The 24,877-nt window shown below is 41.9% G+C and overlaps 1 protein-coding gene across 1 annotated transcript in view; it reads right to left on the bottom strand.

The window, feature by feature from the left end:
- Positions 1-24,877, bottom strand: part of adgrb3 (adhesion G protein-coupled receptor B3) — an 870,525-nt gene that overhangs the window by 232,282 nt on the left and 613,366 nt on the right. Inside the window, exons 18-19 of the mRNA XM_060821286.1 lie at positions 21,222-21,325; positions 16,123-16,225 (exon numbers count right to left, since the gene is read on the bottom strand). Coding sequence (XP_060677269.1) covers positions 16,123-16,225; positions 21,222-21,325 — 207 coding nt within the window. The remainder of the gene's footprint in view (positions 1-16,122; positions 16,226-21,221; positions 21,326-24,877) is intronic.

Below are 24,877 nucleotides of genomic sequence, written 5' to 3' on the forward strand. Positions count from 1 at the left end.
GCGGGAGAGAGAGAGAGAGAGAGCGCGAGAGAGAGGGAGAGCGAGAGCGCGAGGGAGAGCGAGAGAGCGAGAGAGAAAAACAGGGGAGAGAGAGCGAGAGAGACGGGGTGAGGGAGAAGTGGTGAGAGAGAGGGAGAGAGCGAGAGCGCGAGAGCGAGAGCGCGAGAGCGAGAGCGCGAGAGCGAGAGCGCGAGAGGGAGAGCGCGAGAGGGAGAGCGCGAGAGGGAGAGCGCGAGAGGGAGAGCGCGAGAGGGAGAGCGCGAGAGGGAGAGCGCGAGAGGGAGAGCGCGAGAGGGAGAGCGCGAGAGGGAGAGCGCGAGAGGGAGAGCGCGCCAGAGAGCGTTGGTGGGGGAAGAGAGCGTTGGGGGGGGGGGGGGAAAAGAGTGTTTGGAGGGAGGGAAGAGAGCGTTTGGAGGGAGGGAAGAGAGCGTTTGGGGGGGGGAGAGCATGTTGGGAGGAGGGGAAGAGAACGTTTGGAGGGGGGGGAAGAGAGCGTTTGGAGGAGGGGGAAGAGAGCGATGGGCGGAGGGGAAGAGACCGATGGGCGGGGGGGGGAAGTGAGCGAAAAAGAAGGAGACAGCATGAAAGGAAGTGCGTGAAATAAAGAGTGATTTAGAGGGGAATGCAAATGAGAGGTGGAGTGAAAGGGAGAGGAGGAGAGAAAAAGAGTGAGGGATGGAAAGAAAGAAAGACAGAAAGAGAAGGAAAGGGAGAGGGACAGAGAAAGAACAAAAAGAGAAATGGAGAAAGAGCAAAAGAGAGACAGTGTGAGAGCAGGGAAGCAAAACAGAATGGGAAGAAGCAAGAGAGAGACAGGGAGAAACAGGAAGAAAGAGAAAGAAGGAGAGGGAGAGGGAGAGGGAGAGGGAGAGAGGTGTGGGTGGGGGTGAGAAAGAGAGATGAAGGAGGGAAAGAGAGTGGAAAAGAGACAGACAAAGGGAAAGAAGGACACGGGGGAGGAGAGGGACACGGGAACAGAAAGAGCAAGGAAGAGATAGCGAGAAAGGGAAAGAGAGCAGGAAAGAGAGAGCGAGTAAGAAAGAGTGAGAAAGAGTGACAGAGAGAAAAAGAAAGAGAGAGAGAGAAAAAAAAAGAGAGAAAAAGGGAAGGACTGACGTTGTGAAGGTAGGAACTTTATGGTGATTGCAACCAGTACCGGAATTGAACTTATGCTGCTGGTTTCACTCTACATTGGAAACTAACCATCCAGCCAAACTATAAGCTAAATGATCCCCTGTTTATGAGCCTGATGAAGGCATATCCCATTCACAACTTTGAATATGGACACTGTTGATTGCATGAAACTTCTCAAACTCTTCTTTGTTATTTATACTGAATTGTTCAGATGGCCACCAAGGGAAACTGTCCATTACAAGTTCAACAGACTTTAATGTTTCCAGTACATTCCTAACTGGATCACCTGAGTGAGGGCCTTTACTTTCTGCACCCATTCCTCACATTAGTGGATAAGGCACAATCAGTGCTCCTCTGTGGAAAGAAGAACAGCATTAGACCATTTAGCCACTTGAGCCTGCTTCATCATTCAATATGATCATGGCTTTTTCAATGTCCCTCACGTCCATTTTCATCTGAGCAGTGGCCCGAGAGGTTTCTAAAATCAGAGGGACACGGACAGGGTGAATAGCCATGGTCAGTGTAGGTAAATCCAAAACCAGAACACATGGGTTTAAGGTGAGAGGGGAACGATTTAAAAAGGACCTAAAGGGCAACTTTTTCATGCAGAGGGTGGCGCGTGTTTGGAATGAGCTGCCAGAGGTGGTGGTGGAAGGTGGTATAATTACAGCATTTAAAAGGCATCAGAATGAGTATGCGAACAGAAACAATTTAGAGGGGTATGGGCCAAATGCTGGCAAATGGGACTAGATTAGTTCGGATATTTGGTTGGCACGGACAAGTTGGACCTAAGGGTCTGTTTCTGTGCTATATCCCTCTGGGACTCTATGACCTCCACTTTTCCCATATCTCTGGATTCCCCTACTGATCAAGAATCAGTCTCAGTCTTAAATGCACACAAGGACTCTGCTCAAGATTCTCAACTCTGAAGAACTCACCGAAAGACAATGGGACTTTGAAATGCTAAGACAAATATCCTGAATCCAATCAGAAATACATTGCTGACTTATATGGGTCTTTTTAGAAACAATGATAGAATAATCTTAAATCTCCATGATATGGATAATCAAAGTCTGGTCAATACCAGATTAGGAAGGGAGATGTGAACGGCCACATGGTAAGGCAGCCATGTTTTAGGGCTGTCCCAATCTTCATTCAAATCTGCAGGCTCTAGACACTGAAGCAGCAACAGTAACAGGTAAATGTCACTGAGAACCAGGAGGCTTTGAAAAATCTTTAAAACTTCTCGGTTTGATTCCTTATCTCTCAAACATCTACCAGTGTAAAATGTAACATCCTGATAATTTATGACCTGCAGAACATTTATTACTTTGAGGGAATCTTGCAATACTGATATCCAGCTCTAGCTATCCAAACCCATTTAAGCTATAATCAGATGAAGAAAACCTCCTTTGTCTCCTGGTCCATAAAAATTGTTCCTTCTAATGCAAGTCTACCATGAACTCTCTTTTTTAAGTTTATAACTTTTTAAAATGGCCGAATCTCATTAAATATACTTTTATTGTATGTGCCTATGGCTGCAACTGACAGAATATTTAGATTTTCAGGGTGAATGTGTGCTTAAAATGAAGTCCTCGTTTTCACACCAAGTAGTGCTGCTTTTATTTAAATTGACCACAAACTCAAGAATGTAAAAACACACGTCTTCCTAGGTAAAAAAAAATCACAGACAGGTTAGACAGTAAAGGAAAAGGTTCCAGATCTATTCCAAACCCGTCCATGAAAATTGTTACATTTCTAACTTTTCTCTGATGCTGTGAGGCAGCAGTGCTAACCTGTAAGCCACTGTGCCACCCCAAAGATAGATTAAAAAAAACCTTGAAAAATGTGATAGAGATCTGACTTGATACATCTGCCTTGCTTCCAATTTTCTTTGGTGGGGAAATCCTGAAAATCATGGTCATGAAGATTCAAAGTCCTGCCATCAATGGACTCTGTGAAAGGAATTCCATGCTAATGAATAAAATGCTGCATAAAATTTAAGCTTTTCAAATCAAATTGTAAGCGGACAACAGCTCTGGCATGAGCAGTTCTTGTAATAAATTCACACCGGACAGATGGAGGGCATAGTCTAACTCAGTTTGAGCATGGGCAAAATCATAAATTGCCTCTGTGCATTGAGATAGTCGTCCTGTACTAAGAGGCACTTTAGTCATTTTTGAAAGAACATATTGAAATGGTTTACAAGTAAGTAAAGAAGGTTGAGGTTTTGGAAAATATTGCATAAAGGCCATTTCATGTGATACGGGCAGACAATGGTAAAAGTACTTAAATTGCTCCATAGAAGAGCCAGCATAGAGAAAAAAGATCAAATAGCCTTTTTCAGTGATGTAATGATTCTATCCAAGTCAGGAGTTAATTCAGGAGATTTGATGTATTATTAGAGAAAAGGGCATGAGGGGAATGGAAGGACCTTCATAGTTTATGATGATGAGAGGCCTAGATAGAGTGAATAGTCAGAGATTTTTTTCTCAGGGCAGAAATGGCTATCATGAGGGGGCATACGTTAAGGCGATTGGAGGAGGATTTAGGGGAGATGTCAGAGGTGGGTTCTTTACACAGAGTGGTCGGTGCAGGGAATGTACTGTCAGCAGTAATAGTATAGTCAGATACATCAGGGACATTTAAGCAGTTCTTGGATAGGTACATGGACAATAGTAAAATGAGGGCATATAGGTTAGTTTGACATTAGAGTAGAATAAAAGGACAGCACAACATCAAGGGCCAAAGGGCCTACACAGTGTTGTACTGTTCTATAATAGATTGTGACGGTTAAACATACACATCAAACATGATGCCACTGGTGTAGGATATTGGGAATCAAATTCTGCTATTCTCAGGGTCCTTATGAAAAGTTAAAAAAAATTAAAGTACGCAGAATTTCCTGAATTTACATGTCTGTTATCACTAGGTCGACAGAATACACAGACCAGGTTTCCATACGGAACCAGATTACTACTTATTGTAGACAAATACCTCGCCTACAGGCGAGCAATTATAAACATTGGCATATAATTCAATTTGTTAAAACTTTAATCTCTTATACCCCCTTCCTTTCATAAATAAGTATGGAAAAAAAAGGGTGTTTTGGCAGAAGGAAAACTGGGAAAACAGTTCAGTGATCTCCATTTACCAGAACTGCCTGGATGATTCTTGTGCTGATCAGAATGCTTATCAGTTTTCCTTCTCAGGATGCTTTCACTGTTTTGTAGAAGCACAGCATCACTGGTTCACACTTATAAAAGGTGTCTGACTTATGAATTAGATATCAGTTTATAGCAACTACAAAGGAAGAAAAATAAATAGATTTTCTTGAGGCTTAAAGAAGCTTTTAGTGCATAGAATGGAAAGGCCCCTGTGTTGGTGGAGTTCTGAAGGCTTCTCTCCATCTTGTTCACAGCTTTCAACTATTCAGGTACCTGAGGACCAATGGCATAATTGTTGCCAGGCAGGAGGCCTTTGTCATTACTAACCAGTCATTAGTTCACAGACCAATCAGCTACTTCCTGCCACTGAATCTCCATTTACTTACTTACAGCGTGGAAACAGGCCCTTCGGCCCAACAATTCCACACTGACCCACCACCCACCCAGACCCATTTCCCTACATTTACCCCTTCATCCAACACTACGGGCAAATTTAGCATGGCCAATTCACCTAACCTGCACATTTTTGACTGTGGGAGGAAACCCACGCAGACACTGGGAGAATGTGCAAACTTCACACGGTCAGTCGCCTGAGGTGGGAATTGAACCCGGGTCTCTGGCACTGTGAGGCAGCAGTGCTCACCACTGTGCTATCGTGCCACCCATTTATATACACCGTTGACTTCATGTCATCTGCATTTCCTCTACTACTGCTTGAACCTGCAGCTGTGTAAACAGTGCTTGAAACGAGAGCTAGGTTTCTGGTTTTCCTAGCATGCAGTAATCCTGAAGCAGTTTTAAAATAGTACTTTTCCTATTTCAGTCCATTAAAAATACAGAAAATAAAAATACATGATTTTGACAAAGGCAATGAAATTCTTAAGATGCATTCCTCTGGATCAATTAATCAATATTCACTTATCAACCGACAGAATTAACTTTGTACCTCAAAAGTTCTGTAATGAGCGTTCTGAGGAACAAAATGGGGTTAGGTTAACAGCTAGATTATGGCCACATGAGAGTGATCAAGACAATTGAGAATATGATCACATCCAATGGCCAGTTACTCAGATTGCATACTTGTGTATGTATTCCAGATGTGTCTAGTGAATGGAAGAGGCATGTGACAACATTGGGCGATGCAGGAAAAGCCACATATAGTTTTTAAATGGGGGGAGGGGGGAGGGAGTTGCTTAAAATTTCAAGATTAAAAGTTAAGAAGTGAGGCTAACTGTTGGACAGAATGGGTGGAGAGAAAGAAAGTGCAGTGCAAGTGCTGTTTAAGGATCCAGGAGTGACTCTTGTTTTAGGAAATTATCATATACGAGAGAAAGACCACTCAGTCAAGAATCAGAGGTATATCTTGTATTAGTAATCCTGACAAGCATAGATATTGGAGCTTGAATGAATTAAGTATATAAAATGTAAGGCCACAGAAAAACCTGAGAACCAGAATAAGAATTCCTGATGATTGAGGTTTAGTGGTTGCCAATAAACATGACAAATGTGTACTGAAAAATTCCTTGCAGTTAGCAAGTATAAAACTAAGGCAAGGACAGTGGATAGTTTTGAACACAATTGGCCAGTGCAGATGTAGTAGTCTCTCCCACAGCTAGAAAAGTATCTTAAAAACATTATTAGCTCTTTTGAGAATAAATTCATGGTGGTATAGATGAATTAATTTAAAGGCTATGTTCATTCAGGGCAACACTTATCAGTCAGAAATATTTCTGAAATGCCCAGAGAGGTAGCAGATAAAGAAGGAAAACTACAAGCAACAAACAAATACAGTTAGGGCCTAAATATTCTTTCCAGGATCCAATATCTGTTGGTGAGATTTCTTTTTCACTATCGAACTAAAAGCAGCTCCCACAATGTTTTATCGGTATCATGAAGGAAAATCTTCAAAGAACTTAATAATGCATTGATAACTTTGTTAACGTGCAATAGTGTGGAATTTGAGAAATTAGTTCTGTGGAATATTGGAGTTGAATTTAAAATTGGAAGTTAGGCATAAGGGTCTTTTAGACAAATTAGTTTCAATGTTAAGCACAGCAGTTCCAGAGCAACACACTTAGAGTGTTAGTCCCTTCCTGGTTAATCATACTGGGTCATCACTGAAGGATGATGATGCACATGAAGAAACAGGGCAACTGTGAAATTTGAATGATCAATAAAATAAGTCATGCAGTCAGTCTAGACCAAAGATTCATTTGATTTATGCACCACGTCAAAATGTTAGGAAGTGGAGAATATTTCAAGGGAAAATAAAGCAAGTTAAATCTAGAGAAATGTGTACTTGAAATTCATCTCTAAGTGACCCAAACAACACTACACTAGTGATTTTCAGTGATGCTCCACAGGCTAGTCTTCTTGTTGAGTAGAGTATTCAAGTATTTTCATAATATCTATGATGCATAAAAATGGGAAATGTTGCCTCTTAGCTTGGATGATAAGAAAATAAGAAGGATGCTTAGAAGTACTTTGGCTCTAGAAACATTCGCTGTTGTGGAAGGATGATGTATGACAGCACAGTGGGATTGCTCCTTGCTAGCAATCTTGAGGCTCAGGGTAAAGCTCTGCAGACAGGAATTCAAGTCCCACTGCTGCAGCTGGGGGAGCTTCGATTCGATTCGATTTGATTCAAAATCTGGAATAATTAGGTAAGTCACAGTAATAATGAACTATAAAAGTACATCTGATTCACCAGTATCCTTTGAGGGAAAAGATCTGGAATCCTTACTTACTTTGACCTACATATGACTCCAGACTCACATAAATATGAATGATTCTTAACTGCCCTCTTAAATAGACACATTGTTTATCAGACTGCTAAAAACCAGATAGACCAAACATTGACGTATTAACCGAAAACACCAAAGGCATAATCTTTCCAGTCAACTGTGCAATGTCTTCCTCATACAGATTTCCATCATCATTCCTGTGCGTGTAAGCTGTCCTGTCAGTGAGACAGAGACACCAGCATGAGGCAGTGACACAGAACTTTACAACTGTGCAGTAGTTTTCCTGGGAGTCCTCGCTATCAACTTTGATACTTCACAAAATCTCAGCAGCTCAAGTGGCTTTGAGAAAACTGCCATTTACCACAATCCACCACACCCTCCCCAATTCCTTAACTGTTCAATCAATATTCATCCATGTAAAACACCATTAGAGGACGGAATGTGGTTGGCAAGGGCATACAGTGTACTCTGAGAGAAGGAGATCAAATTTCATGAAGAACAGTTCAATCACACTACCAATGACAAAGTCATCCATGTCTGGAGGGCATAACTGCCAGACTAGGACTGCAGTGGGTGGTGACAGCAACACCAATTGGGATGTTATATATCAGATAGTATCCACAGCAGGGTTCAGTGCCTGTTCTGGCTGATGCAGATTCAGAACCTGTCTCCTTGCACTGCTGATGGCAGAGGTTATGGCACTGTGGATGGAACGTGCCTTTGGCTGAGAACTTGAGAAGACAGGAAAGTAAAGATTGGACTCCTATTCTCAATTACCTCATGTTCCAGAATATAGCATTCGCTGGAAACTATAGCTATCCATACTTGCAGTTAAAGCAGAAAATGTAACAAGCTTACACAGTGATAGGGAAAAGCTAACACAAAGCTGAACGGGAAAGAGTCTGAAGCCTAAATGTTATTCAGAACGGAAGCTGTGAATTGAGAGTGGAAGATTCTGAATAAAGGATGAGAGATCATAGTGGGATTGCTGCTCATGACCCTAATTATATTGCATAGAAGTGACAGGCCAGTCAGTCATGGCTCCTACTCCCAAATATTATTCTTTGGAAACCTACAGGCAAGCTAGTCTGTCAAGCCGAATTATTCGGCCAGTTGAGCACAAACATGCTTCAGAATTGTGTGGTTTAGTGCCACACCATATGGCGCACATATTGATGATGCCAATGAACACAGGGCTGCAGCCACAATTTGCATTCATATAACACCTTTTAACAATGAAAGGCAGCTCAGACATCTCTCGGGGTGAAACTGATAGGCCTAATCGGGAGAACAAACTTAGGCTTGGTTGATCGAGCAGGTTTTGAAGTGTGTTTGAAGCGGGCAGTGAACAAGGAAAAAGAGATAGCTAGATAGAAAGTGCATTGTAGAGAGAAGTGCAATGCGAGGGAGAGGAAGGGAACATGCTGGGATGAGAGAAAAAGAAAAGTGGGGAGAGAGGGGATCAATGTGGTGTATAGAGAAAAGGAATCCTGGGGAAGGGGAGGACAGAGAAAGAGAAACAGAAGATACAAAAAAGAGAGAAAGGAAAAAAGACATTGCTGCCTCACAGCACCAGGGACCCAGGTTCAGTTCCAGCCTTGAGCAACTGTCTGTGTGGAGTTTGAGCATTCTCCCGTTGTCTATGTGGGTTTCCTTAGCATGCTCTGGTTTCCTCCCACAGTTCAAAGGTGTGCAGGTTAGGTAAATTGGCCATGTTAAATTGTCCCGGAGTGTCTAGGGTTGTAGTGGTTAGGTGTGAAGGAACCCAGGGTAGAGAGGAAGAGAATATGGTTTAAACAGAAAGAGAGAGTCATAGAAAGGCATCATGGGGTGGAGAGAAGGATAGAAAAGGAACATGGTGTAGTGAAAGAAGGGAATACGTGTAGAGGGAAAACAGTGAAGGAGACAAATGTAGTACAAAAAAGGGAGAGAGAATGGGAATGCTGGTGAGTGAGAGAACAATGAGGTGACGACCAAGGGCATGCTGAAAGGGTGTGTGGGGTGGTGGGAAGAGAGAGATAGAGGAAGGGAATGTGGTGAAGAGAGAAAGGGGACATGGGGGAAAAGAGACAGAAAGAGAGAAAAGTCCAGAGCTAAAAAAGCATTGTGTCATACTTTAAATTGATCAGATAACAAAGAATTGTTCAGAGAGGAGCCTGATTATTGAATTAGGCAACAATTCAGGTGACTGACTGTGTGGAGTTTGCACGTTCTCCCCGTGTCTGCGTGGGTTTCCTCCGGGTGCTCCGGTTTCCTCCCACAGTCCAAAGATGTGCGGGTCAGGTGAATTGGCCATGCTAAATTGCCCGTAGTGTTAGGTAAGGGGTAAATGTAGGGGTATGGGTGGGTTTCGCTTCGGCGGGTCGGTGTGGACTTGTTGGGCCGAAGGGCCTGTTTCCACACTGTAAGTCTAATCTAAATTGAAATGGTTTAACCTGGTCTCAGTGTTCAGTTCTTCTCGAGACATATGTAGTGCAACAAGGTTCTGACCTGACAGTATGATAGATTCAGCAGGAATGCTCTATCAGTGAATGAATAAATGTCAGTAAATCAAAGGAAACAAACATAGTGTTGGCATTAAAATTTAAAAAATAAATTTATAGATAAAGTTTAAAAAGTGCAACAAGTGAGGTAGCACCAGGACCAAAAGATTGATGGTCTGAAAACATTGATTTTCCTGTTTCCACAAGTGTTTGGTACCAACTTGATCTATTCTGTTGTGGTTATGGGTCTAAGACAGACTAGTTATGGGGAAGGTAAGGCCTTCACACTTGGGTTTCTTTATAACACTGATTATTAAACATGAAGATTTAAACATTATAATACATGCGATCTACCAGGCAGGTTTTACCATAGTATATCTTACTACTATGTTATTGAAAGATTATTCCACAAATTCTACTGCCCAGTGTTAATCAGTCTATTCCACTTGTTTCACCACATACGTTTCTAACTTCTTCACATTGTTAAACTCTGCCCACCTCGTACTATTTATTCCCAGTTATGTCCATGACATTGACACAAGATTGCTTAGCAGTCTTAAAGCCCTTAGAAGGCATTTGATAAAGTACTACTTAATACTAAAACTAAGAAAAGAATCTATCATGTTGGGAGGTAGTATATTAGTATGGATAGAGGATTGGATAACCAATAGTAGACAGAGACGTTGGGATAAAGGAGGGCATTTTCAGGAGACAATTTATTTACAATATATGTCAATGACTGATGGGGAACAAAAATGGATGGAAAAAACAAACCGTGGGGATAACACAGAATCTGCAGAGGTCTACAGAGAGGTTAAGGCAAAAAGTTCACAGATGGAATCATCTGGGAAACTGAGAGCTTATGCACTTTGGCAGGAAGAAGAGCGGAGCTGAATATTACTTAAGTGCAGAAAGGGTTCAGAAAGCCACAGAATAGAGGTTTTTCGGGGTCTTTGTCCTGAATAACGAAAAAAAGCATACAATTTCAGTTGGGTAAAAGAAAGGGAAATAGAATTTTGGCCTTTATTTCACAGGGAATGGAATATAAAAGTAGGTTGATTTTTTCTAAAATTATGCAAGTTATACCAAGGTATTTCTTTATCTAAATGAAGGGGTACTGGCATTGGAGGCAGTCCCGAGAAGGCTCACTGGGCTGATACAGGTATGAAGGGACTGTCTCATGGGAGTGTTGAGTAGATTGGACCTGGATTCATTGGAGTTTACAAGAATAAGAGGAGACCTTATTGAAGCACACAAGATTCTTAAGGGATTTGATAGGGTAGATGCTCAAGAATGGTTTCCCTTGTGGGACAGTCTCGGAATAAGGGGTTGCTCTTTAAAATAAAGAGGAGAAGGAATTTCTTCTCTCAGAATGCAGAGAACCTGTGGAATTCTTCACTGCAGAGAGCTGTCCAGGGTGGGCCATTATGTCTCATAAGCACAGGAACCTCAGCACCTGCATCACCAAACAAACGAAAGTATCAATACTGCCCTTGGGATCGTTGCAAATCTGTCTTTACTTTCACCCCTTGGCATGCTTTATCCACTATCCAATGTACAGAATTTTCTGTCAAATCACTGAAGACACAGTGACTGAAACAGTGCCATAAAGAGTGACACAAGCAAAATACTCTGTGCTTAATTCCTTCACAGAGACTGGCTCTTTACTTGGAATGTGTAAGTAAGAGACCAAAAGCAGCGAGAGATGAGCAGAAATGTGTAAAAAAAACTTGCTTTTTTATATCAAATATAAAACGTTATCACAAACAATCACACCAAAGTGGTAGTACAATGAGATCAAGAGTGACTTGTTTTAACTGAGTGACAAGCTTCAACAACATCATCAAGTCAGATTGACATAGTCTCATCAGACCATAGGACTGTGTTTGCATTGGAGAGAGATGACTGCTGGAAACCTGAATGGAACCTCAGCTGGTGTGGGAATTGAACTCATGTTGCCTTGCAGCTTTATTCCTGATGAAGGGCTTTTGCTCGAAACGTCGATTTCGCTGCACTTTGGATGTTGTCTGAACTGCTGTGCTCTTCCAGCACCACCGATCCAGAATCTGGTTTCCAGCATCTGCAGTCATTGTTTTTACCTCTAGACCAACTATCCAGCCAACTGAGCTAAACCAACCCCCACCCAATAACAAACTAAAAACCATTGAAACATTCAAAGGTCACGTTCACCATGACTGCCTCAACAGACTGGCCAGTCAGTACATAACTCATCTCCTTCTTATTCTTTCAACATTAAGAAATGAATTCTGTCACTAGCGGTGATATTCCACAATGTCCTGAAAGTGAAAATGTTCCTGAGTTTTCTCAAATTCTGGAATTAGCTGCCAAATCAGAAAGCTGAATGGGATACATAAATAATTAAGATCCTGATTGGAAGAGACTTTCTCCACTTGCTGACAAATGCCAAACCCATCCCCACATGGAGGTGAGCTCCAATGCAGCAGTCTGCCCTCATCCCCCAAATTGGAGCCCATTGACAGGATTGCAGACACCTAGACTGTCCTATCAGGGCTGTCCCTGATATCAGAGAAATAGAGCAGCCAGGCAGCTCGACCTAGTCACTTTCATCTTTGCCAGGTTGGCAGGATCAGCAACACCAGGAGTGTCAGTGTGGACTCGATGGGCCAAATGGCCTGCTTCACATTGTAGGGATTCTACTAAACAAACAGAGAATGCAACAAAGGCAGACAAGTAAATTTGATGCAAAGAATAAGCTTAATGTGTCTCATGCAAAACCTCTATCAAATGCTGAGATATAAGAGCTATCTTTTCTCTCTGTTCCTAACAGGGTCACACTGCATTTCAAATATGATTAACTTCAACTTCTTCAACAAGATCACAAGCTATTGAAATAAAATGCCAATGTGACCAGTTTTAATTCATCCTAAGAGACTCCAACATCTAGTTGGTTCCAATGCTTTTACATCTCCATGTGGAAGTCTACCCCATAGAGTGTTCAGTCTCTATGTGAAGAATTACCAATATCCAGCGTAAAGATAACTTCAGGAATAATATTTTTCCAAGTTGAAAATCCCCAGTGCATCAAACTCTTTCTTCAGAACACCAGCCATGGAACTTGAACACTAAGTGGCAAATTTGAGATTCTCCTTTATAGTCTCCAGCACTCCTAACACACTGTATTTAGTAACTGACATGGTCTGGCATAGTGCTTTCCACACATTTACACACTGTGGCCCCATTTTGAGGGTTGAAAATTGCTGTGACCCCTCACTGTGTGGAGCAGTGGTGGGTGTGCTGCCGATGGTAGAGGATTGCACAGAACTGTGAGAGGTGAGGCAAAGTGCTTAGTTTTTGAAAGCCTTATGTTTTCCCCTCCAGCTTTTATGGCATAAGCCAAAGGCCTTAAGTTTTGATCAGCTAAGCCATGGCCTGTCTAAAAAGAGCTTCACAGTAATGAAACTGGCTTGTGACTTCTGAATCTAATCTCACAAGTCCAATGCGAGTCACAACATACAGTATGGGAAACTCTATTCGAATATTTAAACTTCTAAGCAAGGCAACATTCAATTTCTCTGTTACCCAAATTAACAGACAATAGGTGCAGGGGTAGGCCATTCTGCCCTTCGAGCCTGCACCACCATTCAATATAATCATGGCTGATCTTCCTTAAATCAGTATCCTGTTCCTGCCTTATCTCCATAACCCTTGATTCCACTATCCTTGAGAGCTCTTCCAACTATTTCTTAAATGAATCCAGAGACTTGGCCTCCACTGCCCTCTGGGGCAGAGCATTCCACACAGCCACCACTCTCTGGGTGAAGAAGTTTCTCCTCATCTGTCCTAAATGGTCTACCCCGTATTTTTCAGCTGCGTCCTCTGGTTCGGCACTCACCCATCAGCGGAAACATGTTTTCTGCCTCCAGAGTGTACAATCCTTTAATAATCTTATATGTCTCAATCAGATCCCCTCTCAGTCTTCTAAACTCAAGGGTATACAAGCCCAGTCGCTCCAGTCTTTCAGCATAAGGTAGTCCCGCCATTCCAGGAATTGATCTCGTGAACCTACGCTGCACTTCCTCAATAGCCAGAATGTCTTTCCTCAAATTTGGAGACCAGAACTGCACACAGTACTCCAGGTGTGGTCTCACCAAGGCCCTGTACAGCTGCAGAAGAACCTCTTTGCTTCTATACTCAATCCCTCTTGTTATGAAGGCCAGCATGCTATTAGCCTTCTTCACTACCTGCTGTACCTGCATGCTTACCTTCATTGACTGGTGTACAAGAATACCCAGATCTCTCTGTACTGCTCCTTTACCTAAATTGATTCCATTGAGGTAGTAATCTGCCTTCCTGTTCTTGCCACCAAAGTGGATAACCATATATTTATCCACTTTAAACTGCATCTGCCATGCATCTAATCACTCACCTAACCTGTCCAGGTCACCCTGTAATCTCTTAACATCCTCCTCACATTTCACCCTGCCACCCAGCTTAGTATCATCAGCAAATTTGCTAACGTTATTACTCATACCATCTTCTATATCATTAATATATATTGTAAAAAGCAGTGGTCCCAGCACTGATCCCTGCGGTACCCCACTGGTCACTGCCTGCCATTCCGAAATGGAGCCGTTTATCACTATTCATTGTTTCCTGTCAGCCAACCAACTTTCAATCCAAGTTAGTACTTTGTCCCCAATACCACGCGCCCTAATTTTGCTCACTAACCTCCTACGTGGAACTTTATCAAAGCTTTCTGAAAGTCCAGGTACACTACATTTACTGGATCTCCCTCGTCCATCTTCAGAGTTACAGCCTCAAAAAATTCCACAAGATTAGTCAAGCATGATTTCCCCTTCATAAATCCATGCTGACTCTGACCTATCTTGTTACTACTATCCAAATGTGTTGTAATTTCATCCTTTATAATAGACTCCAGCATCTTTCCCACCACTGAGGTCAAACTATAATTTCCTGCTTTCTCTTTCCCACCTTTCTTAAAAAGTGGTGCAACATTAGCCACCCTCCAATCAGCAGGAACTGATCCTGAATCTATCGAACTCTGGAAAATGATCACCAATGCATCCACGATTTCTCGAGCCATCTCCTTCAGTACCCTGGGATGTAGACCATCAGGCCCTGGGGACTTATCAACCTTCAGACCTAACAGTCACGCCAACACCAATTCCTGGCAAATATAAATTCCCTTAAGTTCAGGTCCTTCAGCCTCAGGGAGATTGGTTGTGTCTTCCCCAGTGAGCACAGATCTGAAGTACCAATTCAATTCTTCTGCCATTTCTTTGTTTCCCGTAATATATTCCCCTGTTTCGGTCTTCAAGGGCCCAATTTTAGTCTTAAATTTTTTTTGCCTTTCACATACCTAAAAAAACTTTTACTATCCTCCTTTATATTTTTGGCCAGTTTACCTTCGTACCTCATTTTTTCTCTGTGTATTTCCTTCTTAGTAATCCTCTGTTGTTCTTTACAAGCTTCCCAGTCCTCCCTTTTCCCACTTATCTTTGCTATGTTATACTTTTTCTCTTTTAACTTTATGTTTTTGAACTTCCCGCATCAGCCACAGCCACCCATGCCTTTTCCTTTTTGGAATGAGCTGATCCTGCATCTTCTGCATTATACACAGAAATATCTCCCATTGTTCCTCCACTGTCATCCCTGCTAAGGTATTGCACCATTGAACTTTGGCCAGCTCCTCCCTAATAGCTCCATAGTTCCCTTTATTCAACAGAAATATTGTCACTTCCGATTGTACCCTCTCCCTCTCAAATTGCAGATTGAAGCTTATTGTATTATGGTCACTACTTCCCAATGGCTCCTTCACTATGAGGTCCCTGATCAATTCTGGTTTGTTGCACAATACCAGATCCAGAATTGCCTTCTCCCTGGTAGGCTCCAGCACCAGCTGCTCTAAGAATCCATCTCTGAGGCACTCCACAAAGTCCCTTTCTTGAGGTCCAATACCATCCTGATTCTCCCAGTCTACCTGCATGTTGAAATCCCCCATAACAACTGTAGTCACATCTTTGCGACAGGCCAATTTCAGCTGCTGATTCAACTTACATCCGACATCCAGACTACTGTTTGGGGGCCTGTAGGTAACTCCCAAGAGGGTCTTTTTACCCTTAGAATTTCTCAGCTCTATCCATACTGACTCTACATCCCCTGATTCTAGGTCCCCCCACGCAAGGGACTGAATATTATCCCTTACCAACGTGGCCACCCCATCCTCTGTCAGTCTGTCCTTATGATAGCACCTGTAGCCTTGGAGATTCTCACATACTTTAGCCTTCCAAGAATACAAAACAACTAATATCTTGATGAATTCAGCATGAAAAGTCAGAACTGCTACCATAACTGATTCAATCAAACTGAGACTACAAGTTTTCTGTAGAGCTTGTGCCACACAGCCTAATGAGACATCAACAGACAACAAATTACAAACCACGAGGGAACATTGACTCAAACTGGTGCTTTCACACATCCTGTAGATGCCATACAGGCAGCACAGAAGTCATGCTACCCTCTTGTCTTGGGACTTTGACATTTTCACAGATTTAAAAGATAAAGACTATTGCAAATGCTTGACCTTGGTACCTTATTCCGAGTCTGGGTTTGTCCAACCACGATGAGGATATTGGATGAGATGATGGAGAAGCAAAAGTTTATCAGAATAATCGACCTTTCAGATCGGATGTACCTACACAAACACAAAGGGAAACCCATTTTGTAGTTTTGAGAGCAGCAAAAGGGGTAGATCTCCACAAATATTCTCCACCATCTTGCAATGGATTTCTTTCCAATTGTCTTTAGCTCAGATAACACAACGTAATTACAGCTGAAAACACAAAGCTAAGAGAGGTAGGCAGGTAGTGCAGGAGTCTCTGTGGCTATCCCCATTTCAAACAAGTATGCTGTTTTGGAAAATGTAGTGGGTAATGGATTCTCGGAAGAATGTAGCATGAACAGCCAAGTTTCTGGTATTGAGACTGGCTCTAATGCAATGAGGGGTACATCGGGTTCCAAGAGATCAACTGTCTTAGGGGGCTCTCTAGACCGAGGCACAGACAGATGTTTCTGTGGCCAGCAGCGAAAATTCAGAACGGTGCATTGCCTCCCTGGTGCCAGGATCAAGGATGTCTCAGATAGGGTGCAGAATGTTCTCAAAAGGGGAGAGGAACCAGCAGAAGGTCATCATACACATTGGAACCGGCAATATAGGAAGGGAAAAGGTTGAGATTCTGAAGGCAGAATACAGAGAGTTAGGCACAAATTTAAAATGGAGGTTCTAAGAGGAGTAATATCTGGATTACTCCCAGTGCAACGAGCGAGTGAGGGTAGGAATAGGAGGATAGAGCAGATGAATGCATAGCTGAGGAGCTGGTGTATGGGAGAAGGATTCACATTTTTGGATCATTGGAATCTCTTCTGGGGTAGAAGTGACCTGTACAAGAAGGACTGATTGGACCTAAATTGGAAGGGGACGAATATACTGGCAGGGAGATTTGCTAGAGCTGGTCAGAACAATTTAAACTAGTAAAGTTGTGGGGAGGAGTGGATGGGACCCAGGGAGATCGTGAGAAAAGAGATCAGAGATGGGCACAGTTGAGAAAAGAAGTGAGTCAAACAGTCAGTGCGGGCAGGGACAAAGCAGAGAACAAGGTAGGACTGATAAATTTGACTGCATTTATTTCAATGCAAGGGGCCTAACAGGGAAAGCAGATGAACTCAGGGCATGGTTAGGAACATGGGACTGGGATATCATAGCAATTACAGAAACATGGCTCAGGGATGGACAGGACTGGCAGCTTAATGTTCCAGGATACAAATACTACAGGAAGGATAGAATGGGAGGCAAGAGAGGAGGGGGAGTGGCATTTTTGATAAGGGATAGCATTACAGCTGTACTGAGGGAGGATATTCCCAGAATTACATCCAGGATGGAACTGAGAAATAAAATAGGGATGATCATCTTATTGGGATTGTATTACAGACTCCCAAATAGTCAGGGGGAAATTGAGAAACAAATTTGTAAGGAGACCTCAGTTATTTCGAAGAATAATAGGGTGGTTATGGTAGGGGATTTTAACTTTCCAAACATAGCCTGGGACTGCCATAGCGTTAAGGGTTTAGATGGAGAGGAATTTGTTAAGTGTGTACAAGAAAGCGTTTGGATTCAGTATGTAGATGTACCTACTAGAGAAGGTGAAAAATTTGACCTTCTCTTGGGGATAAAAGCAGGGCAGGTGACTGAGGTGTCAGTGGGGGAGCACTTTGGGGCTAGCAACCATAATTCTATTAGCTTTAAAATAGTGATGGTAAAAGGTCTAAAAGTTGAAGTTCTAAATTGGAGAAAGGCCAATTTTGACGGTATGAGGCAAGAACTTTCAAAAGCCGATTGGAGGCAGATGTTTGCAGGTAAAGGACAACTGGAAAATGGGAAGCCTTCAGAAATGAGATTACAAGAGTGCAGAAACAGTATATTCCTGTTAGGGTGAAAGAAAAGGCCGGTAGGTGTAGGGAATGCTGGATGATGAAAGAAATGGAGGGTTTGGTTAAGGAAAAGAAAGAAGCATATACCAGGTATAGACAGGATAGATCAAGTGAATCCTTAGGAGAGTACAAAGGCAGTAGGAGTATGCTTAGGAGGGAAATCAGGAGGGCAAAAAGGGGACATGAAATAGCTTTGGCAAACAGAGTTAAGGAGAATCCAAAGGGTTTTCACAAATACATTAAAGACAAAAGGGTAACTAGGGAGAGAATAGGGCCTCTCAAAGATCAGCAAGGCGGCCTTTCTGTGGAGCCACAGGAGATGTGGGAGATACCAAACGAGCATTTTGCATCAGTATTTACTGTGGAAAAGGACATGGAAGATATAAAATGTAGGGAAATAGATGGTGACATTGTGAAAAATGTCCATATTACAAAAGGAGGAAGAGCTGAATGTCTTGAAATGCATAAAAGTGGATACATCCCCATGACCAGATCAAGTGTACGCCAGAACTCTGTGGGAAGCTAGGGAAGTGATTGCTGGGCCTCTTGCTGAGATAAAAACAATGACTGCAGATGCTGGAAACCAGATTCTGGATCAGTGGTGCTGGAAGAGCACAGCAGTTCAGGCAGCATCCAAACTGCAATGAAATCGACGTTTCGGGCAAAAGCCCTTCATCAGGAATAAAGGCAGTGAGCCTGAAGCGTGGAGAGATAAGCTAAAGGAGGGTGGGGGTGGGGAGATCTCGCTGCACTTTGGATGCTGCCTGAACTGCTGTGCTCTTTCAGCACTCTTGCTGAGACATTTAGATCATCGACAGTGACAAGTGAGATGCCGAAAGATTGGAGGTTGGCTAATGTGGTGCCACTGTTTAAGAAAGGTGGTAAGGACAGGCCAGGGAACTAAAGACCAGTGAGCCTGACCTCGGTGGTGGGCAAGTTGTTGGAGGGAGTCCTGAGGGACAGGGTGTGCATGTATTTGGAAAGGCAGGACGGATTAGGGATAGTCAGCATGGCTTTGTGCATGGGAAATCATGTCTCACAAACGTGGTTGAGTTTTTTGAATAAGTAACAAAGAGAATTGAGGAGGGCAGAGTGGTAGATGTGATCTATATGGACTTCAGTAAGGCGTTCAACAAGGTTCCTCATGGAAGACTGATTAGCAAGGTTAGATCTCATGGAATACAGGGAGAACTAGCCATTTGGATGCAGAACTGGCTCAAAGGTATGAAGACAGAAGGTAGTGGTGGAGGGTTGTTTTTCAGATTGGAGGCCTGTGAACAGTGGAGTGCCACAAGGATCGGTTCTGGGTCCACTGCTTTTCATCATTTATATAAAGGATTTGGATGTGAGCATAAGAGGTATATAGTTAGTAAGTTTGCAGACAATACCAAAATTGAAGGGGTAGTGGACAGCGAAGAAGGTTATCTCGGATTATGATGGGATCTTAATCAGATGGACCAATGGGCTGAGAAGTGGCAGAGTTGAATTTAGATTATTGCGAGGTGGTGCATTTTGGGAAAGCAAATCATAGCAGGACTTACACACTTAATGATAACGCCCTTGGGAGTGTTGCTGAACAAAGAGACCTTGGAGAGCAGATTCATAGCTCCTTGAAAGTGAATGCACAGGTAGACAGGATAGTGAAGAAGGCATTTGGTATGCTTTCCTTTATTGGTCAGAGTATTGAGTGCAGGAGTTGGAAGGTCATGTTGCGGTTGTACAGGACATTGGTTAGGCCACTGTTGGAATATTGTGTGCAATTCTGTTCTCCTTCCTATCAGAAGGATGTTGTGAAACTTGAAAGGGTTCAGAAAAGACTTACAAGGATGTTTTGCCAGGGTTGAAGGATTTGAGCTATAGGGAGAGATTGAATAGGCTGGGGCTGTTTTCCCTGGAACATCAGAGGCAGAGGGCTGATCTTATAAAATTTTGAGGGGCATGGATAGGGTAAATAGTAAAGGTCTTTTCCCTGGGGTGAGGGAGTCCAGAACGAGAGGGCATAGGTTTAGGTTGAGAGGGGAAACATATAAAAGAGACCTAAGGGGCAACTTTTTTCATGCAGAGGGTGGTGTGTGTGTGGAATGGGTTGCCAGAGGGAGTGGTGGAGGCTGGTACAACTGCAATATTTAAAAAGGCATCTGGATGGGTATATGAATAGGAAGGGTTTGGAGAGATATGGGCTGGGTGCTGGCAGATGGGACTAGATTGGGTTGGGATATCTGGTCGGCATGGATCGATGACTCTATGAACTCACCAAAAGAGGTGGGAGTACACAACAGTTTCACAGGAATTTGGCATAAGTAATGAAAATTATTATTTTTCCTTTTGTTACGGAAAACTAAACAGAGCATAGTAACATGCATGCAACAATAAACTAGTTAATAGCAAGTGATGTATTACAACTCGAACTGACAGGTCACATTTTATTTATTTGAAGTGACTTTGGTAGCTTCTGCTTAATTGTCCTAAACAAAGTACAATTATTACATAATTTGCTGCATAAAATTGATCAACTTGTTACACAGATGTAACCTTCTGATTGAAGACTTGCAAAATTTTATCTCTTCAAATTGCATTAGTTTTAAAAAGTCCTGGTCTGATTATTAGAGATGATTATTGGAGGAGAAGTGAAATAAACTTTTGTCTGATCACAACAGAAGTTCAGATAGTCAGTGAGTGAGCCCAAATGTCAGCAATGACCACTGTCAAACTCCAAATACTGACATTGACAACGGTAGTCTGTATCATCCACGAAAACATTTTCTTTGCAACTTGTGACAAATATTAGAAGACAGTCATGTAGTAATGTACTGAACTAGTAATTCGGAGATTCAAGCTAATGCTTTACAGGCATAGACTGAAATCTGACATCAGCCACTGGTGAAATTTGTATTTATTTAAAAGACGTAAAAAAGGGAATCTGGGTGAAAGTAACCATCAACAACGGTCATAAAAACCTATCTTGTTCACTAACCTCTTTTGGGACCTTACTTTACCTGCTTTGGCCTAAATGGTCACAAGACCTCCAGCTATGTGGTCAAATCAAATGCTTTCAAGGGCAAGTAGGGATAGCAACAAATGCTTTCTTTGCCAATGATATTCACATACAAGGAGGTGTCTTAGCTGCTCATTCGAACAATAAAATATTGCCCTTAAATAATTTCACAATCAAATCAGCAATGGATGAGTTTGAAGGTACACACCTCCACAGCACAGCATAGACGACTGCGAGAGCGATGAGGGCCATACATGAGAGACCGCAGCCTACTATCAAAGTGACTGAAGGCATGTCAGCGTTCTCCATACCCTGCAGAGCAAAACCAAAACAAAGACAATTTAACAAACACAACAGAAATTTTCCTCTTCACAATTAACTACTTCTTCAAATTCTTTATTCTCCTTAAAAATGTTTGGTCAAAGACTGGACTCAGACAATTTTATAAGTGATGACAGAAGCATCAAAATATAAGGAAAATAAAATTACTTTCAGTTAACTCTAAAGACATTGCATGCAACAACTTGCATGTACCTTTCAAATTTTATAATTTCTTTGACATCACCTTCCAAACACACGAACCTCCACCACTTGAAAGAAGAGCAGATATATGGGAAGAATACCACCACATGCACCATATACAAGCCACTCAGCATCTTGAGTTGGAAATATATCACTATTCCCTCAGTATCAATGAGTCGAAAAATCAACTCCGAACTCCTAATAGAATTATGGATCTATTTACAGCACATCGAATGCAGTATTCATGCAGACGCTCACCACCACCTTCTCAAGGGCAACAAGGGATGGACAATAAATCCTGGCTTTATCAGATACGGCTACATCCCAAGAATAAAGAAAAGGAAGAAACAAATTATTGCACAATTGGGGCATGCACTGGACATGCTGAAAAAAAATTACATGAGAAATAAACAAACAAACGACTTTGCACATACCAGCTTATCACTGGCATAGACACTAAACAAGATGATGATCTGCATTCCAATGAGATTTATTGCTGATGTCATCTTGTATCTTAATTACAGGACACATCAAAAGTTCATTGCTTTGCTTAACATTAAATTCCTGCATTTTTAAAACAGGAAGTCATTCTTTCAAGTGAATTTTTAATTTTGTTTGGGAATAGGAATGTTGCCTTTTTAATGCTTTTGTAATAGTCTGTCACGAGGGACTGGCATTGCTAGCTTCAAGCTGCATTGCTTAAAACTGGGACACACTAGATTAATTTGCATGATGATATGTCAATGCTGCTGAGTGGCAAGAATGGGGACGTATAGTTAAGCGAGATAGTTAGACATGATCAATTTACAAGACTTCTCACTGGTAAGAACATCAGCTGTATCATATTTATTTCAATACAAACAGAAATGATGCTTAATTGGTGTTACTCTGTTCTGTCAACTGTACTATCAGGGTTTGAAATGTAGGAGTTCAGAAGTAGCATACATTCCACAATATTTCGACCAAGAGGGACAAAGGCAGCCAGATACATGGTAAACCACTTACTTTGGTCTTTTGAACTTATTTTGCCTCTTCAGTTGTATGCAATAAGTTTCCTTTCAAAGTTGTGATCTTTCTCAAACAAGAGTCTGTGTACGGTCAAGATGCCATATTTTCCAAAAGTGACAGTGCATGCATCATCCCGGATTGTCACTTTGGAAAAAACAGTTTCACATTGTAAATGTAAGATACAACTTTGGTTCATGTGTCACTCACTCATTGTGCACATACCTTATTTGTATGCTTTGAATAATCTTGGGGGTTGCATTATCTGTATACCAATATAAAGAAATCCAATTTGGAGAACTACAATGAAGCAGCGATGAAAATAAAACCATATAAGAAAACGTAATGCTGTCAACACTGGGGATCTGAGGATGAATAATCTGCTCTCCAGAGCCAAGAAATGAGGAACAAGGCCCAGATTAAGAAATAAGTTTCACTTGGAAATTTTAATCATTGAATCGGTGTACAAATGTGCAATGTGATGTCGACTACAAATATCAGGAGCATGGAATGATACAGTACAGAAAAGGCCCAGCAGCCCACCGAGTCTGTACTGCCAAAAAATATACTACCCCCCACACTCATCCCACTTTCCCCCACTAGGGCAATAGCCTTAAATATTCTGACACTTCAAGTGCTCATCCAAGTACATGGAAAAAAGGTTGTGAGGTTTTCTGGACCAACTACCCCCAGAACTCCACCACTCTCTAGGTAAAAAAGATTTTCCTCCAGTCTCCTCTGCTACATTTTCATGGTCAGTCAGACTATGAAGAAATAACTGACGGACTGCATTTCCAGCATGTGTTGCACAAATTGAAATATCCCTTGCATTCCAGGTACACCCTGCTGTCATAGTCAGAGATGTACAGCAAGGAAACAGACCCTTCGGTCCAACCCGTCCACACTGACCAGATATCCCAACCCAATCTAGTCCCACCTGCCAGCACCCAGCCCATATCCCTCCAAACTCTTCCTATTCATATACCCATCCTGAGAATATTCAGAGATTTCTTGACAAAAAAATTCAACATTCTTTGTTTACACTGCAAACATTATCACAGTTCAGTTGCTCCCTTAAAAAGATAGATTCAGTTAGTTTATGGAAAGGCTGTTGCCAGACACATACAGCAGCAACTTATAATCTGCAGAAGAGGATTCCATTGGATTTAAGGGTGTTGCTAATGTGGCTAGCTGGTTATTTCATTTGTCCCTCAATCTTATACACCTCAATCAGCTCCCTGCTACAACTTTCCCTGTTCCAAAGAAAACATCCTGACATCTATCCTAAGTAAAATCCGGGTGAATCTCCTTTGTAGGGTGTAGGTTTGCTCGCTGAGCTGTAGGTTTGATATCCAGATGTTTCATTACCTGGCTAGGTAACATCATCAGTGGCGACCTCCAAGTGAAGCGAAGCTGTTGTCTCCTGCTTTCTATTTATATCTATTTATCTTTATAAGATATGAATAGAAAGCAGGAGACAACAGCTTCGCTTCACTTGGAGGATGCCACTGATGATGTTACCTAGCCAGGTAATGAAATGTCTGGATATCAAACCTACAGCTCAGCGAGCAAACCTACACCCTAAACTTCAACTTGAGCTACAAACCTTCACAAACCTTGCAAAAAATCTCCTTTGTATCCCCATACTGGATGTTAACTCTGTTTGTCTCTCCACAGATGCTACCAGACCTGCAACATTCTATGTTTCTTTCAGATTTCCAGCGTCTATAATATTTTGCTTTCTTTAGAAATGGGAATGTGTTGATTGTTATTTTTCTATGGTTTCCTACATGATCTTTGCTGAACCTGTATATAATCCATCATTGAGAAACATACCAATGTTGTTTCTCTGAACTGATCAGAACCATGACACTTGATCTCTGTTCTGCTCCAGGCAAATCTAATGAACACTGTAGACATCGCACTGCTAACAAATTTGATGTTCTAACAAACAGGCTGCAGCTTCCTTTGCATTTATGTCCAAAGATGCTGGTAATTTGGGCCTTAGGTAATTATGTAGTTTAACATTGAAATTCACACCTGAATTTCAACAATGACAAGAGTACACAGACATCTTGATCTTTTTTTAATCTATTCATAAAACTGGCCATGTCCATTCTTATGGGGAATTAGAGAATTGGCAATATGTTTTGGTCCAGCCAACAATGCCCACATCAAAAACTGATCCATCAAACAGCGTAATACCTATTTTTGGTGTAGAACTGTCAATGTGGATTCAAGCCAGTGGTGAGACAGAACTAAGACACCTTCCTTTGTAGATACAGTTTATAATCTGCTCAGTCTGATTGTTATTTTCAATCTCTAGTGTTACAGGTG

Source organism: Hemiscyllium ocellatum, chromosome 3, assembly GCF_020745735.1.
Source record: "Hemiscyllium ocellatum isolate sHemOce1 chromosome 3, sHemOce1.pat.X.cur, whole genome shotgun sequence".
NCBI classification, from domain to species: Eukaryota; Metazoa; Chordata; class Chondrichthyes; order Orectolobiformes; family Hemiscylliidae; genus Hemiscyllium; species Hemiscyllium ocellatum.